Source organism: Hypanus sabinus, chromosome 5 (genome assembly GCF_030144855.1).
Source record: "Hypanus sabinus isolate sHypSab1 chromosome 5, sHypSab1.hap1, whole genome shotgun sequence".
In the NCBI taxonomy this organism is placed as follows: domain Eukaryota; kingdom Metazoa; phylum Chordata; class Chondrichthyes; order Myliobatiformes; family Dasyatidae; genus Hypanus; species Hypanus sabinus.
In genome coordinates, this window is record NC_082710.1 from 174,903,726 (window position 1) to 174,920,964 (window position 17,239).

General features: G+C 43.6%; 2 protein-coding genes across 2 annotated transcripts; both read left to right on the forward strand.

Moving 5' to 3' along the window:
- The first annotated feature begins 266 nt into the window (after positions 1-266).
- LOC132394628 (heat shock 70 kDa protein 1-like) lies at positions 267-6,936 on the forward strand. Its single transcript, XM_059970972.1, has one exon. The coding sequence runs from the start codon at positions 1,955-1,957 to the stop codon at positions 3,875-3,877; it is 1,923 nt and encodes a 640-aa protein (XP_059826955.1). The 5' UTR covers positions 267-1,954; the 3' UTR covers positions 3,878-6,936.
- Positions 6,937-13,874: 6,938 nt separating this feature from the next.
- Positions 13,875-16,269, forward strand: LOC132394627 (heat shock cognate 71 kDa protein-like). The gene has a single exon (XM_059970971.1). It carries the CDS (start codon positions 14,034-14,036, stop codon positions 15,954-15,956), a length of 1,923 nt encoding a protein of 640 aa, XP_059826954.1. The 5' UTR covers positions 13,875-14,033; the 3' UTR covers positions 15,957-16,269.
- The last annotated feature ends 970 nt before the right edge of the window (positions 16,270-17,239 follow it).

Here is a 17,239-nt window from a genome sequence, read left to right on the forward strand (position 1 = left end):
TCCAGTCTTCCATAACCATTCCAGAATCTCGTGATTCTTGAAAGTTCATTACAAATGCTTCCACGATCTCTTCAGCCACTGATTTCAGAACTGTGGCGTGTATGCCATCTGGTCAAGGTGACTGATTTACCTGCAGACCTTTCAGTTTCCCAAGAATCTTCTCTCTAGTTATTGTAATTTCACACACTACATGACCCCTGACACCATACTGCTGGTGTCTCCCATTACTTTCTCTCCAGCGTAATTTTCCAGTGGTCCAATATCCACTCTCACCTCTCTTTTACACTTTATGTATCTGAATAAACTTTTGATATTCTCTTTAATATTACTGGCTAGCTTACTTTCATTTTCCATCTTTACCTTCTTAATGTTCTTAAGTTGCCTTTTGTTAATAAAAGCTTCACAATCATTTAAATTCCTACTATTTTTGCTTTATTTTATGCTCTCTCTTTGGCTTTTATGTTGGCTTTGCCTTCCCTTGTTAGCCACAGTTGTGTCATCTTTCCTTTAGAATATTTCTTCCTCTTTGGGACGTATTTATCTCGTGCCTTCCAATTTGCTTCCAGAGATACCAGCCATTGCTGTTCTGCCATCATCCCTGCCAGTGCTCTTTTCCAATTAATTCTGGCCTACTCCTTTCTCATGACTCTGTAATTCCCTTTACTCCATTGATACCTTTACACTGATACTGCACTGATCCTTTAATACATCTGATGCATCTGACTTTAGCTTCTCCTCAAATTTCAGGGTGAATTCAATCATATCATGATCACATTCCCCGAAGGGTCCTATCCTAAGTCCCTTCATGCCAGTTCCCATTCCCCTGCCAAATTAGTTTAAACCTCCCCCAACAGTTCTAACAAACCTGTCCACGAGAATATTGGTCCCCCTCAGGTTCAGGTGCAACTTGTCCCTTTTGTACAAGTCATACATCCCCCAGAAGAGATTCCAATGATTTAAGAACCTGAAGCACTACCTCCTGCCCCAGCTTCTCAGCCATGTATTTTCTGACAAATCATCCTGTTCCTACCCTCACTGGTGCATGGCACAGGTAGCAATCCAGAAATTAATACCCCAAAGATCTTGCTTCTCAGAAATTACACATTAGAGGGAACATTGATTGTACTGCTATCACATAACAACAAATTTCACAACACATGCCAATATTATGAAACCTGATTCTGATGTTAGAAAAGTAAGGAGCCCACTCCTAGTTTTTATTGAGTCTGGAAAGCAGTAATAGGTTTCACTAAAAATGGTAAGTTGTACCTCAAGCCTAACTTGGAACTTCTTGTAACAGTACTTAAGGTCAAAAGAGAGGCAGGAGTGGGATGGAGAATTGAGGTGACTTTTGCAAGCCCGGAGGAAAGATAAATGTCCTGAAGCATATACAATGACTCTGCCTTCACTAAAGCAGCCAGGCTTGCTATGTCTCTATTTCTATCTTAGAATTCCAACAGCTACTCGAATTGGGGGCGGAGTGCGTATCGCCCTTCACTAGATTTTTTTGTAAATTGATCTGATAAAAGAAGATCCGAGAGGCAAAACTAGAATCTTCTGCAATTGATCAGTTCTAGCCCCTGTTAATCAGAGTCACATGGCCCCCTACCCATGTCCAGTTCCCGTCTCTACACTTTCGGGCCTCACCAGCTTTCCACCACTCTCGCTCACTCGTAATTTTCATCTTCCCCGGCTCCGGGCGTCCAGCCACGCTGCTATTGGTCGCCGCCCCGACTGATCTTAACACCTTGCGCCCTGATTGGATGCTGCCGGCGGTAATAACAATCAGAGCGCCGCCTACGACATTAAACTGCCGCTGTGCAAACGGACGGTGGGAAGCAAAATATCATACTTAAAGAAACGCGCCATTGAAGAAGAGACGCACTAAAAGTTGTATAATCCATTGCAACAGCAGAGAAGACGGAATATAGATGACATTACCTGAGAGACAGATATGCCTGGATCAAAACCATTAGCCATCGGGATCGATCTGGGCACCACCTACTCCTGTGTGGGGGTCTTCCAGCATGGCAAGGTGGAGATCATCGCCAACGACCAGGGCAACCGCACCACCCCCAGCTATGTGGCCTTCAACGACACCGAGAGGCTCATCGGCGATGCGGCCAAGAACCAAGTGGCAATGAACCCCGCCAACACCATCTTTGATGCCAAGCGGCTCATCGGGAGGAGGTTTGATGACCCGACGGTGCAGTCTGACATGAAGCACTGGCCCTTCCAGGTGGTGAGTGACAGAGGGAAGCCCAAGGTGAAGGTGGAGTACAAGGGGGAGAACAAGACCTTTTCCCCAGAGGAAATCTCCTCCATGGTGCTGACCAAGATGAAGGAGATTGCTGAGGCTTACCTCGGCTACAATGTCACCAACGCTGTCGTTACCGTTCCTGCCTACTTCAATGACTCCCAGCGCCAGGCAACCAAAGATGCTGGTGTGATAGCGGGTCTCAATGTCCTGCGTGTCATCAATGAACCGACAGCAGCTGCCATTGCCTATGGCCTGGACAAGAAAGGCAAAGGGGAGCGTAATGTTCTCATCTTTGACCTGGGTGGTGGCACCTTCGACGTCTCCATTCTCTCCATTGATGACGGGATCTTTGAAGTGAAATCGACAGCCGGTGATACCCACCTGGGAGGAGAGGACTTTGACAACCGCATGGTCAATCACTTCATTGAGGAGTTCAAGCGGAAATACAAGAAGGACATCAGCCAGAACAAGAGAGCGGTGAGGAGGCTGCGGACGGCCTGCGAGAGAGCAAAGAGAACCCTGTCTTCCAGCACCCAGAGTGATGTTGAGATTGATGCTCTGTTTGAGGGCATTGACTTCTACACCTCAATCACCAGGGCTCGGTTTGAGGAGCTGAACTCTGACCTGTTCAGGGGCACTCTAGAGCCAGTGGAGAAAGCCCTGAGAGATGCCAAGCTGGACAAATCCCAGATCCATGAGATTGTCCTGGTCGGAGGCTCCACCCGCATCCCCAAGATCCAGAAGCTGCTGCAAGATTTCTTCAACGGTAGGGAGCTGAACAAGAGCATCAACCCCGATGAGGCCGTGGCCTATGGGGCAGCTGTCCAGGCGGCCATTCTGATGGGGGACAAGTCGGAGAATGTTCAGGATCTGCTACTCCTGGATGTTGCTGCTCTGTCGTTGGGGCTGGAGACGGCAGGTGGAGTCATGACCACCCTTATCAAGCGGAACACCACCATCCCCACCAAGCAGACCCAGATCTTCAGCACCTACTCCGATAACCAGCCTGGTGTCCTTATTCAGGTGTATGAAGGCGAGAGAGCCATGACCAAGGACAACAACCATCTGGGCAAGTTTGAGTTGAGTGGCATCCCTCCCGCTCCTCGTGGCGTACCCCAGATTGAGGTGACCTTCGATATTGACGCCAATGGCATCCTCAATGTCTCTGCTGTCGACAAGAGCACTGGGAAAACAAACAAGATCACCATCACCAACGACAAGGGCAGGCTGAGTAAGGAGGAAATTGACAGGATGGTGCAGGAGGCCGAGAAGTACAAGAATGAGGATGAAATGCAGCGGCAGAAGATTGCAGCCAAGAACTCCCTGGAGTCCTATGCCTTCAACATGAAGGGCTCTGTGGAGAATGCAAATTTAAGGAATAAGATCAGTGCAGAAGACAAGAGGAAAGTTATTGACCTGTGCAACCAGACAATAGCATGGCTGGAGAAGAATCAGATGGCAGAGAAGGAAGAGTTTGAGCACAAGCAGAAAGAGCTGGAAAAAGTCTGCAATCCCATCATTGCCAAACTGTACCAAGGAGCAGCTCCTGAGGCTTCTTTTGGCTCTCAGGCTGGACATGTCAATTCCTCAGGCCCAACCATTGAGGAGGTGGATTAACAGATTGTGTTCATGTGAATGATACTGATCACTGACCTTTTGGACTTGAACGTGTGTCATATGCACTGTTTATGACTACCTACAGCAGCCTCTGTGAACTTTCTCTTAGATACTTTTAGGTTAACTTAGAACTCTGCAATAACAGCACAAGTCTGATAGTGGTTCAGCTTTTAGCTTTCTTGAAGCGTATTGTGCTTCATAAATGATGGTTTCAAAGAATTGGTAGCAAAGGCAGAAAGCGCATTGGATTTTCCTTTCACTCTGTCCATCTTGTTACAAAATTTTGAAATGTTTCATACTTAAATGTTTGAAACATAAATCTGCAGTAGTCTGCTTATTAAAATATATTTGTAATTGTGCTATTTTTTTTAAATTGTTCTTTGAAACATTGATTCCTTTTTCCAAACTTTGCCACTGCAAATTCACTTCTCATTCATTTAACATAATAGATTGGTTTAACTCTGGTCCAAGTTTAAAGACATTTTGCTTTTTACCATCTGGAAACCCAAATACATTTTACAACCCATAAAAATCATTTGATGAAATATAGCGATAAAAATTGAAAAATTCAAAGTAATTTTCACAGAAAAATATCCCTTTTTTTTGCTTGCTGTAGGTTAATTATTACTTTGAAAGAGACAAGTTAAAATACTGCTTTCCTTCTCATATCTCTCATTTCTATCAGCTTCTTTGTACATGAGTAGCTATGCTTTATTGAATACATTTACTTGTCCTGTTTACCCATCACACCTGTACAGGATCTTGAACTACTTTGCTAAACATATCTGCATCTGTCTAGCTCCAAGATATTTCTTAAAGCTTATTTTCATATCTAAACAATGGTCACTTGTCCAACCATGTTATAAGGTATAGGAGCAGAATTAGGCTATTTTGGCCCATCAAATCTGCTCCGCCATTTCATCATGGTCAATCTAATTTTTCTTCTCAGCCCCAATTTCCTGCCTTCTCCCTGTAGCCCTTCATGCCCTGACTGATCAAGAATCTATCATCTCCTGCCTTAAATATACATAAATATACTGAGCTCTGCAGTCACCTGTGGCAATGAATTGCAGATTTACCACTCTCTGGCTAAAGAAATTCCTCTTCAAATCCATTCTATAAGGACACCCCTCTATTCCAAGGCTGTGTTCCTAGACTCTACCACCATAGGAAACATTCTCTCCACATCCATTATATTGAGGCCTTCCAACATTCAACTGGTTTTAATTAGGTGATCCCCTCATTCTTCAGAATTCCAGTGAATACAGGCCAGAGCCATCAAGCATTCTTCATATGACAAGCTCTTCATAAGTTGCTTAAAATGTTAAATAACATTACCACAAAGCAGTTTATGGTGCTTTATATATACAAAACCCTGGATGATAAGATGCATTAATGGCAGGAAAGGAAAACCAGGAAAAATTATATCAGACACCAAGCACTTAATACATTGAAAAGCTTAAAAGAATATAGAAATTGCTGGAGTTAAATTAAAAGGGAAATCATGAATAGAATGAAATCCATTGACACTGACTAACCCTGTGAGGTTGGCTATTCTGCGGTAACAAGGAAAGGAATATCAAGATAGTATTCATAGGTTTCATTGAAACCAAATTGAGTATGAAAAAAACATTAGCAAGTTAAAGAAAACCCAAATTTGTTTCGTAAGTATATTTCTTTCTTCTTTATTTCTTTCAGATACTGCATGGTATACATTGGCCCTTCCGGCTCTGTGAGCTGCACTGCCAAGCAACCCCCAATTTAACTCTAGCCTAATCACAGAACAATTTACAATGCCCAATTAACCTACCAAACAGACTGTGGGAGGGAACCCATGAGGTCACGGGGAGAATGCACACACTGCTTACAGACAGCTGTGGGAATTGAACCCAGATCACTGCTACTGTAAGCATTGTGCCAACCACTATGCTACTGTGCCGCTTCATCAAGCAATATCAGCACACCTACTAAGTACCAACAAACTGACATGCATAAAGTTCTGAAAATATTTTGCTTATGTTTTCATGAAAAAGTATGTTAATGTATCTGATAGGATAAAAACTGAAAGGGAACATGTATCTGAAAAAGAATAACTTGCTCTGAATGATCCCAGGCAGACAAAGGCAGACTAAAACTTTCCAATCCTCTTTGTTCTGAAAGATTGTAGACGGATAATATTGTCCTGTTGTTTAAAAGTGATAAAGCAAATAATTATATAGGAAACTATTAGAACAAACAGTACAAATTTCATTTTAAAAAGTACGGGTTAATCAGGGCAAATAGTGTGGGTTTATTAGGATGAGATCATGTCTGTCTAACTTGACTTAATTCTTCAAGTGGATAATAAGAGTTAATAGGGCAGCGTATTTGATAAAGATTTCATGAATTTTAGAAAGGCTTTTGAAAAAGTGGGATCTCTCAGTGGCCACTTTTTAAATTCTACTTCCCAGTCTCATGCTGACATGTCAGTCCATGTCAGTTCTCTACCACTGCAATGAGGCCACATTCAGGTTGAAGGAGCAACATCTTATATTCCATCTGGGTAGCCTCCAACGTGATGGCTTAAACATCAATTTGTCAGACTTCTGGTAATGACCCCCCCCCCACTATCATTCCCCATTTCCATTTCCTTCTCTTACCTTATCTCCTTACCTACCCATCATTTCACCCTTCCCTTTCTTTTATGGCCTTCTGTCTTTTCCTAACAGATTCCCCCTTCTCCAGCTCCTTATTTCTCTTGCCAAATGACTTCCCAGCTGTTTCATTCACACCACCCCCCCCCCCTTCTGGTTTCACCATAATCGCCTACTACCTTGAATTTCTTCCTTCCTTCCCCCCAGCTTCTCACCCTGACTTCTCATATTTTATACTCCCGTCCTAATGAACGGCTTGGCTCAAAACGACGACTGTTTACTCTTTTCCATAGATGCTGCCTGGGCTGCTGAGTTCCTCCAGCATTTTTGTGTGTGTTCCAGTGAAGAAGCAAGCTTTACACTGCAGAAATATATACATATATTGCAAACACGAGGAAATGTGCAGATGCTGGAAATTCAAGCAACACACACAAAATGCTGGTGGAACGCAGCAGGCCAGGCAGCATCTATATGGAGAAGCACTGTCGACGTTTCAGGCCGAGAATCTTCGTCAGGACAGCCCGAAACGTCGTCTGTGCTTCTTCCTATAGATGCCGCCTGGCCTGCTGCGTTCCACCAGCATTTTGTGTGTGTTGCTGTACATTCATTGGCCACTTTATTAAGTCCTCCTGTACATAATAAAGTGGCCACTTAGTTTATGTTCATAGTATTCTGCTGTATAGCCTGCCCACTCAAGGTTCAACATGTTGTGCATTTTGAGATAACTGCATGATTATTTGAGTTACTGTTTGGCCTTTCTCCTCTGACCTTTGTCATTAAGATGATGTTTTCACCCACAGAACTGCCATTCACTGAATTTTTTTTTGCTTTTTCGCACCATTCTCCAGAGACTGTTTTGCATAAAAATCCCAGATCAGCAGTTTCTGAGATACTCAAACCACTCCATCTGGCACCAACAATCACTCCATAGTCAAAGTCAATTAGATCACATTTCTTCCCCATTCTGTTTGGTCTGAACCTTTTGCCCATGTCTGCAAGCTTTTATACATCGAGTTGCTGCTACAATTAGCTGATTAGATATTTACATTAACAAGCAGGTTTACAGGTGTCCCTAATAAAGTGGCCACTGAGTGTGTATATGGTATATACTGTGCGAAACTCATAGGCACCTTATTTGGCTTCAGATGGTATACCCTCTACAAACCCATGATCTCAACAATATTGAGGCTCTCTGCGATTAATGGGAGACAAAAAAGCAATTGATACAGTCAAAGTCTGCAGAACTATGCCATGTTCTCCAAGATGCTTGGAACAATCTGCCAGCTGATTTTCTTATTCAACTGCACAACAGTGTACCTAAGAGAATTGTTGAAGTTTTAAAGGCAAAGGGTGGTCACACTATATATTGATTTGATTTACTATAATACTATTTACTGTTCTTTAGAAAATTTTTTGATATTTGAAACTTTTCATTTCATTATATTTGAAAGCATCTTCACTTTACAGATTTTTTCATGTGCCCAGGACTTTTGTACTGTTGATTGGACAGAAAATTGGCAAATTAAATGTGATCCAGAGGTTTGTGACATTGTGCAGTTAAAAATGTGCAGCAAAAAAATAGCATGTATGAAAATGGGAGAATGTTGGGTGTATGGAGAAACAGGGGACCTCGGGACTAATCAATAATGTTGTTAAAATAGCATACAAATTTATTTCTTCATTAGCCAAAACAATAAATGAGAAAAGCATGGAGGAGATACGAGAAATATACACACAGTTTACCACAGCTTTACTACTGCATACAACTCTGGTCATGTTATAGGAAAGGTTTGTTTGCTCTGGAGAGGATGTGGGGTTGATATATGGAAAGATCGTGTCAACACTGTGAATTTGTAACTATAAGACTGTATAAAACACAGTTGTTCCTTGTTAAGGAAAGATTTAAATGAGTTGGATAAAATTACAGGGACCACGACAAAAGAAGCCTCGGGTCCCAGAGCACCAGGTTCAGGAAGTTATTACCCTACAACAACAGACTCCTGAACCAGCAATAGATAACTTCACTAACCTCAACACTGAACTGATCACTCAACACAACCCAAGGACTCACTTTCAAGGACTATACTAATGTTCAGAGTATATTTATTTATATTATTTGTATTTCTGTGTACTGTATGTGTTATTTTGCATATTGATTGTCAGTTTGTGTTTGTATGCAGCTTTTTCATAGATAACATTCTATTTCTTGAATACTTTTGTGAATACTTGCAAGAAGATCAATCTCAGAGCAGTGTAAGACCATAAGACATAGGAGCAGAATCAGTCCATTCAGCCCATCTGGGCTACTTACTAATCCATCATTGCTGATTTATTATCCCTCTCAGTACCATTCCCTGCCTTCTCCCTGTAACCTATAGTGCACTGACTAATCAAGAACACCACACTATGGCTAAATAAATTCTTCCTCACATCTGTTCTAGGTAGATGCCCCTTTGTTTTGGGGCTATGCCTTTTGGTCCTAAACACACCCACTACTGGAATCATCCTCTCTACATCAACACTATCTAGGCCTTTCAATAGTCGATAGGTTTCTTTCTTCTAAGCTCCAGAGAGTACAGGCCCAGAGCCATCAAATCCTTCTCACAGATTAACCCTTTATTCCCAGAATAATTCTCATGAACCTCTTCTGAACCCTTTTCAATGTCAGCATATCCATGTTCAGATAATGGAGCCCAAACTGCTCACAATACTCTGCTATGTGATTTAAGTGTGATCTGTCCAATTCCTCAACACATCGTTGCTCATATTCTAATCCTCTTGAAATAAATGCTAACTGTGCATTTGGCTTCTTACTACCAACACAACCTGCAAGTTAATCTTTAGGGAATACTGCACAAGGACTCCTTATTTAGAAAACAATCTACACCTTCACTCCTTCTACCAAAGTGCATGACCTACACTATATTCCATCAGCCACTTCCTTGCCCATTTTCCCAATCTATGAAGTCCTTCAGCAGACTCCCCGCTTTCTCAACACTACCTGCCCCTCCTCCTATCTTCATATCACCTGCAAACTTGGCCACAAAATCCCGTCAAGCTGACCCTTGGTAACATCACTAATCACTGGCAGTGTATATGGTGACATATATTCTATTACAGTAAATTAACTTTGAACTTTGAATAGGTAGAACTTATTTCCCTTGGCAGACAAAACAATGTGGCATAAATTTAACGCAAGTGGCTGTAAGTAGAGAGAGACGAGCAAGGTCTTTTAACAAAGTATTGCTAAGGATCTGGAATATGTTGCCAGAAATCAAAGCAGTAGCAGAAACTCTCATCGCATTGTGACAGTACTTGGACCTGCGTTTGAGCTACAGTGACCAGACTTGAAGGTGGAATTTGTTTGAGTAACATTTTTCAATTGGAACAAACACAAAGGCTAATCTGCCTCCGTCTGTTGTGTAGATTTTCTTATGATTCTGTGAGTGTAGGTTATGGAAATGACACAACTTGTTAATTGTATCAATGCATGTTTCAGTGTGATGTCATTTGTTTCAGTTGAAAAGCCTCTAGATGGGACAGCAGTGTAAAATTCTACGTTTATTTCAAGGCACTTGGGATTCATCCAGGCAGCAGGTGCTGGCTCAGCTGCAGAAGTTACCTTTACAAAAGGAGCATCTAATATAACACTGAAGAGTTTGTTCATTAGTACTGTGGGGGAGGGCAGAGTATTGATGGAGAGGGTTGCTATCCTGCACAAATACTCTATCTCTGCCTATGAGATTGCGATTGCCAATAATAAAACAAAACAACTAAAAAGACTGGGCCCAGAACACACACGCTCTTACCATTCAAGCATTCCTTTTATTTTACTTGTGCCCAAGGAGAACAGCATGGGCACCTGTCAGCTACACTGTAGTACCTTGTGGAAGTCGTGGTAAGGCAAGAATAGCCGGGGCAGTTGTAGTCAAGTGAGTATGCTGAAGTGAGACTGCCAGAGATACCTCTGCTTACAGACAAAATAGACTGGGTGACTGTGGCACTGTGTACTCAAGCCAGATGAGTGAGGCCTCTGTAGTGAGACTTTTCCGGAAAGGTCTTCCAAAAACATAGCGTCCCTTTGCACAATAGGTGTGCCGGAGACAGAATAAAGGAAGGATGTGAAATTTAAGAGACTACTAGACAGGTATCTGGATGAATTTAAGGTGGGGGTTTATATTGGAGGCAGGGTTTAAGGGTCGGCACAACATTGTGGGCTGAAGGGCCTGTACTGTGCTGTACTATTCTATGTTCTATACCCAACAACTAAGGCTTTGTTGTCTTTAATAACTTTGAAATATCATCGCCTGTCAGCTTGAAGTTTCAATTGACTTCAAATTATGTGCCTATTATTTTATGAATATATTGATTGGAGTGTTCATACTTACCACATTGCTTTATGTTAAGAAAATCATGACAAAAGATAAAAACAGAAAACAGTTGAAAACTCGGGTCAGGCAGCACCTATGGAAAGAGAAACAATTAGCAGTTCTGATAAAGTTTCAAATCTGAAATCTCAACTGCTTCCCTTTCCACAGTTACTGCCTGACATGCTGAGGATTTGCACCATTTTCTGTTTTCCAGTACCTGCAATTTCTTTGAATATTATTCCCTCACTAGTTTAGGCAGTTGTGAGGACCACTTAAGTTCATTATTCCATGTAACAGCAAGGGAGCATTATGATATTGGAGTTTTTTTTCACCCAATTAAGATGCCATATATGTTCATGTAGCTTTGTGGTATCATACTGCCTGTGAATGTTTAATTTTCTTTTATTATGTTAGCAATTGGACTTCCAAGAATATTTCAATTGTATAATATCCTGAAACACTCATAGGTGACCTTTCCAGTGTATTTCCCTCAAATAATATCACTTTAAATGTGATGATTAATGTTTATTGCTCGTGCCTGCCACGATAGTTATTATTGTAGTATATTATATATTTTTTTTAAAACAGTAATATTTAATTGACTGAGAAGTACTTTGGGATCAATAAGGTGTCCCCAAGTTACCAATGCCAGACTTAAAAACACCCATACATACAAATGTAATAGTTCTTTCCTATCAGTCCTGTGCATTGTTGATACCATTTGTTACAATACTGTGGAAATCCAGCTCCATCACAGGCACAATCCTCCCCACCATTGAGTTCACCTTCTAAAGGCAGGGCCTCTAAGAGGCAGCATCCATGATGAAGGATCCTCACCACGTAGGACATACCTGATTCTTATTACTACCATCACGGAGGAGGCCCCACACTCAGCATTTTAAGAACTGTTTTTTTCCAACACTACCTCAGTATCCCCCTTCTGCACTATTTTTTATTGTAATTTGAGTAATTTCTTATGCCTGCACTGTACTGCTGGTACAAAATAATAAATTTCATGTCTGGTTTCAGTGATAATAAACCCAATTCTTCTGAGGCAACAGCTTTTGTGTATTTTCTGACTCCAAACGAAATCACGGCGTGAAACGACCACTGTTTATTCATTTCCATAGTTGCTGCCAAGTTCCTCCAGCATTTTGCATATGTTGCTTTGGATTGCCAACATCTGCAGACTTCCCATGTTTCTGATTTATGGACACTTGTATAAACCAAACCTGTTAGTTGTCAGGGACATTGTGAAAGAAGCAGCACAAAATTCACTGTTATATTTTCTCTCTCCCCATTATCATTGATGGTTTACATTTAATTCAACCAACATAATCTTTGTGCTAAATATCAGCCTGAGATGGAGAAATTTAAAGTTGTGGATGTTTTCCATTTAGATGATGCAGGAGCAGAAGAACAAATGCTAAAATGAAAAAAATACAGATCCTTGTGTTAGCCATTTCAGCCATGGGAAGAAACCTCTGGCTATCCACATTGATGATCAATGCCCCTCATCATCTTGTACACCTCTATCAGGTCACCTCTCATCCTCCGTCGCTCCAAGGAGAAAAGGCCAAGTTCACTCAACCTATTCTCATAAGGCATGCGCCCCAATCCAGGCAACATCCTTGTAAATCTCCTCTGCACCCTTTCTATAGTTTCCACATTCTTCCTGTAGTGAGGTGACCAGAACTGAGCACAGTACTCCAAGTGGGGTCTGACCAGGTCCTATATGGCTGTAGCATTATCTCTCGGCTCTTGAACTCAATCCCACGGTTGATGAAGGCAAACAACACTGCCGACCTGTGAAGCAGCTTTGAGAGCCCTATGGACTCTGACCCCAAGATCCCTCTGATCCTCCACACTGACAAGAGTCTTACCATTAATACTATAGTATATCGGGTTCATCAGATTGATTCCTGGGATGGCAGGGATAAAGAAAGACTGGATCGACTAGGCTTATACTCACTAGAATTTAGAAGATTAAAGGGGGGAATCTTATTGAAACATATAAAATTCTGAAGGGATTGGACAGGCTAGATGCAGGAAGATGGTTTCCGATGTTGGGGAAGTCCAGAACGAGGGGTCACAGTTTAAGGATAAAGTGGAAGCCTTTTAGGACAGAGATGAGGAGAAATGTCTTCACACAGAGAGTGGTGAATTTGTGGAACAGATCCCTGGTCTTTTTGCACTGCTTTATTACATATTATTAAACTGTAGATTTTTAAGTCTTGTATTGCACTGCTGCCGCAAACAACAAATCTCAAGATATCTGTCAGCGATGATGAAACTCATCATCCTGAGTTTCCCTCCGTTCTAAGTAAGAACCAATGTTGGTAAATTAACACCACACTGCAAAGTCACTCGGGTTGAACAATTTCTTGATATTTCTGTAAGGTTCCAGAACACCCCTCCGCCCCCCACAACAGCAACACGACAGAAGTCCTAAGAATAGTTCAACACGACTCTGGCCGATTCCCAGAGTCCACATACTCATTTTTAAGTCCTTCCCAGTGCTTCCTGAGGATCTTTTGTTTAAAAAAAACGCAATCGATCCCACTTCTCTACGCCACCATTGCACCAGCAAACTTTCCGCCATTTCCAGAAGTTTCTCCCACCAAACAACACCCGCGACCTTGCACTGAACGAGGTCGCAGAACCTTCGCCAGCCTTCGGCAATGAGCTCAGACTGCGGCACTCTCATTGGCTGCGCAAGCCGTCAGTCATGGAGCTTTCGCGAAGCTGGGGCGGACCACGCGGCCATTGGCTAACCTGCGAAACGTTCGCTCAACCTTCCGGCGCTTTTGTTGGATGAGGCTGCCATCCATCAGCGTCTCTTCCAGATTCTTCTCGAATTCGCGAGTAGCTTAACGTATGCTGCGCTGTCATTGGTTTACTGTCCAGAACCTTCTCCAACAATTGGGCAATGAGTCATCAGTTCGTATTCTTATTGGTTCGATATCTGTCAATCAATACTTGGGCCCCCCGCCCTACGCAGGACGCAGCTGATATATAAGGAGAAACAGAGCGCCTGTACGGCGGTTTAAGCGATTTGACGGAGAGAAGTGCGGGTGTTTGGAGTTAGCGGAATCGAAGACTCGCGTGTTGTACCGGACAAGGTTCTTAACGGACATAGATAGAGAGAAAAAGATGCCTGCATCCAAGGGGACAGCCATCGGGATCGATCTGGGCACCACCTACTCCTGTGTGGGGGTCTTCCAGCATGGCAAGGTGGAGATCATCGCCAACGACCAGGGCAACCGCACCACCCCCAGCTATGTGGCCTTCAACGACACCGAGAGGCTCATCGGCGATGCGGCCAAGAACCAAGTGGCAATGAACCCCGCCAACACCATCTTTGATGCCAAGCGGCTCATCGGGAGGAGGTTTGATGACCCGACGGTGCAGTCTGACATGAAGCACTGGCCCTTCCAGGTGGTGAGTGACGGAGGGAAGCCCAAGGTGAAGGTGGAGTACAAGGGGGAGAACAAGACCTTTTACCCAGAGGAAATCTCCTCCATGGTGCTGACCAAGATGAAGGAGATTGCTGAGGCTTACCTCGGCTACAATGTCACCAACGCTGTCGTTACCGTTCCTGCCTACTTCAATGACTCCCAGCGCCAGGCAACCAAAGATGCTGGTGTGATAGCGGGTCTCAATGTCCTGCGTGTCATCAATGAACCGACAGCAGCTGCCATTGCCTATGGCCTGGACAAGAAAGGCAAAGGGGAGCGTAATGTTCTCATCTTTGACCTGGGTGGTGGCACCTTCGACGTCTCCATTCTCTCCATTGATGACGGGATCTTTGAAGTGAAATCGACAGCCGGTGATACCCACCTGGGAGGAGAGGACTTTGACAACCGCATGGTCAATCACTTCATTGAGGAGTTCAAGCGGAAATACAAGAAGGACATCAGCCAGAACAAGAGAGCGGTGAGGAGGCTGCGGACGGCCTGCGAGAGAGCAAAGAGAACCCTGTCTTCCAGCACCCAAGCCAGTATTGAGATTGACTCTCTGTTTGAGGGTGTTGATTTCTACACCTCAATCACCAGGGCTCGGTTTGAGGAGCTGAACTCTGACCTGTTCAGGGGCACTCTGGAGCCAGTGGAGAAAGCCCTGAGGGATGCCAAGCTGGACAAATCCCAGATCCATGAGATTGTCCTGGTCGGAGGCTCCACCCGCATCCCCAAGATCCAGAAGCTGCTGCAAGATTTCTTCAACGGTAGGGAGCTGAACAAGAGCATCAACCCCGATGAGGCCGTGGCCTATGGGGCAGCTGTCCAGGCGGCCATTCTGATGGGGGACAAGTCGGAGAATGTTCAGGATCTGCTACTCCTGGATGTTGCTGCTCTGTCGTTGGGGCTGGAGACGGCAGGTGGAGTCATGACCACCCTTATCAAGCGGAACACCACCATCCCCACCAAGCAGACCCAGATCTTCAGCACCTACTCCGATAACCAGCCTGGTGTCCTTATTCAGGTGTATGAAGGCGAGAGAGCCATGACCAAGGACAACAACCTTCTGGGCAAGTTTGAGTTGAGTGGCATCCCTCCCGCTCCTCGTGGCGTACCCCAGATTGAGGTGACCTTCGATATTGACGCCAATGGCATCCTCAATGTCTCTGCTGTCGACAAGAGCACTGGGAAAACAAACAAGATCACCATCACCAACGACAAGGGCAGGCTGAGTAAGGAGGAAATTGACAGGATGGTGCAGGAGGCCGAGAAGTACAAGAATGAGGATGAAATGCAGCGGCAGAAGATTGCAGCCAAGAACTCCCTGGAGTCCTATGCCTTCAACATGAAGGGCTCTGTGGAGGATGAGAAGATGGCTGGAAAGATCAGTGCAGAAGACAAGAGGAAAGTTATTGACCTGTGCAACGAGGCAATATCATGGCTGGAGAAGAATCAGATGGCAGAGAAGGAAGAGTTTGAGCACAAGCAGAAAGAGCTGGAGAAAGTCTGCAACCCCATCATTGCCAAACTGTACCAAGGAGCAGGCGCAGGGGAATCATGCAGGGCACAGGCTGGGAATGCCAGTTCCTCTGGACCAACTATTGAGGAGGTGGATTAAGAGTGCATCCCGTTACATCTGGGCTAAGAGGACTGTTCACCGTAGCCCACAGTGGACTTGACCTAATGTAACCAATCACAGTTTTTCCTGATGATTTTATACTTGTTTTGTTGTTAATGTGTTATCTTGCTGAATCCAGTTTTGGAGGGATGTTTGTAGTACTTTTTTTAACATCTGTTTAAAGCACTTTCTGTTTTGGTTAGGACTTTTGATTGTACTTAGTGACCTGTTCACACAAGGGTTCTTAAACATTTTTTGCATTTCATTTAACATGTTTGGAAATAAATAACCTTTTGAAGTTTCAATACTGAGATATTGTTTCCACTGTGTCACTCTTTTTCTATTTTCTCTGTTTCCAAAAATGCTTTGGAGCCAATGAATTGTTTGTAACTGTTGCTTTTCAGGAAAATTATTCATTAAGATGTTGCTTTGTACAAAAAATGTCAATGATTAGCTCACTTGAAGTTTTTAATATGCTGAGCATATAGGGATAGGGAAGGCTATCCTGAGTGGAGCGAAAGCTCGTGTGAATATATTGCCTCCTTTGTGTTAAGAGTTGAGCGTATTACTGAGCAGCTGAAGAATATTCTGGAGAGGAGAGATTGAACTCGCAGGAAAATATTTATATTGGTACCACTAACAACAAAAATTAGGTGACTAATGGGCTGGTGAGTTTTAAAGAGCTGGAAGAGCATCGATGCGGGCAGCGGAGCGGGAGTAAGTGCTCGCGGTCGACAGACAACTGGAGATCAGAAAATCAGTCGTCGTAGGTAAGCCAAGACCGTCCGACCTACCTGGACAGTACCTGAGGAGGAAGGTAAAACTGCGCAGGCGCGGGTGACGTCAGCTTTAAAAAGAGGCCACTTTTAGGAGCGGGCAGTGTCAGTGTGGGAGCAGAGTGCTGGGCTTTGGCTCAGCGGGCTTCGGCACAAGGGGACTTCAGTGAGAGGAAATCAGTGAGCCTGAGTACGTGCTTGCTGAGGTGAAAAAGGTAAAGTTGGTAGGTACTTTTTCATTTATTCTGACTAATCTGGGATCAGGTAATGGGGGAGACAGTCAGAGCAGTGGTGTGCTCCGTCTGCAGTATGTGGGAAGTCAGGGTCAACACAGTTGTCTCTGATGACCACACCTGCAAAAGGTGCATCCAGCTGCAGCTCCTATCAGACCAAGTTACGGAATTGGAGCAGGAGCTGGATGAACTATGGATCATTCAGGAGGCAGAGATAGATAAGAGTTATCGGGAGGTAGTCACACTGAAAAGACAGGAGGTAGACAAATGGGTG

What these genes read in the sequence shown, in the direction of transcription:
- LOC132394628 (XM_059970972.1), top strand. Translation starts at nt 1,955, where the DNA reads ATGCCTGGATCAAAACCATTAGCCATCGGGATCGATCTGGGCACCACC.
- LOC132394627 (XM_059970971.1), top strand. Translation starts at nt 14,034, where the DNA reads ATGCCTGCATCCAAGGGGACAGCCATCGGGATCGATCTGGGCACCACC.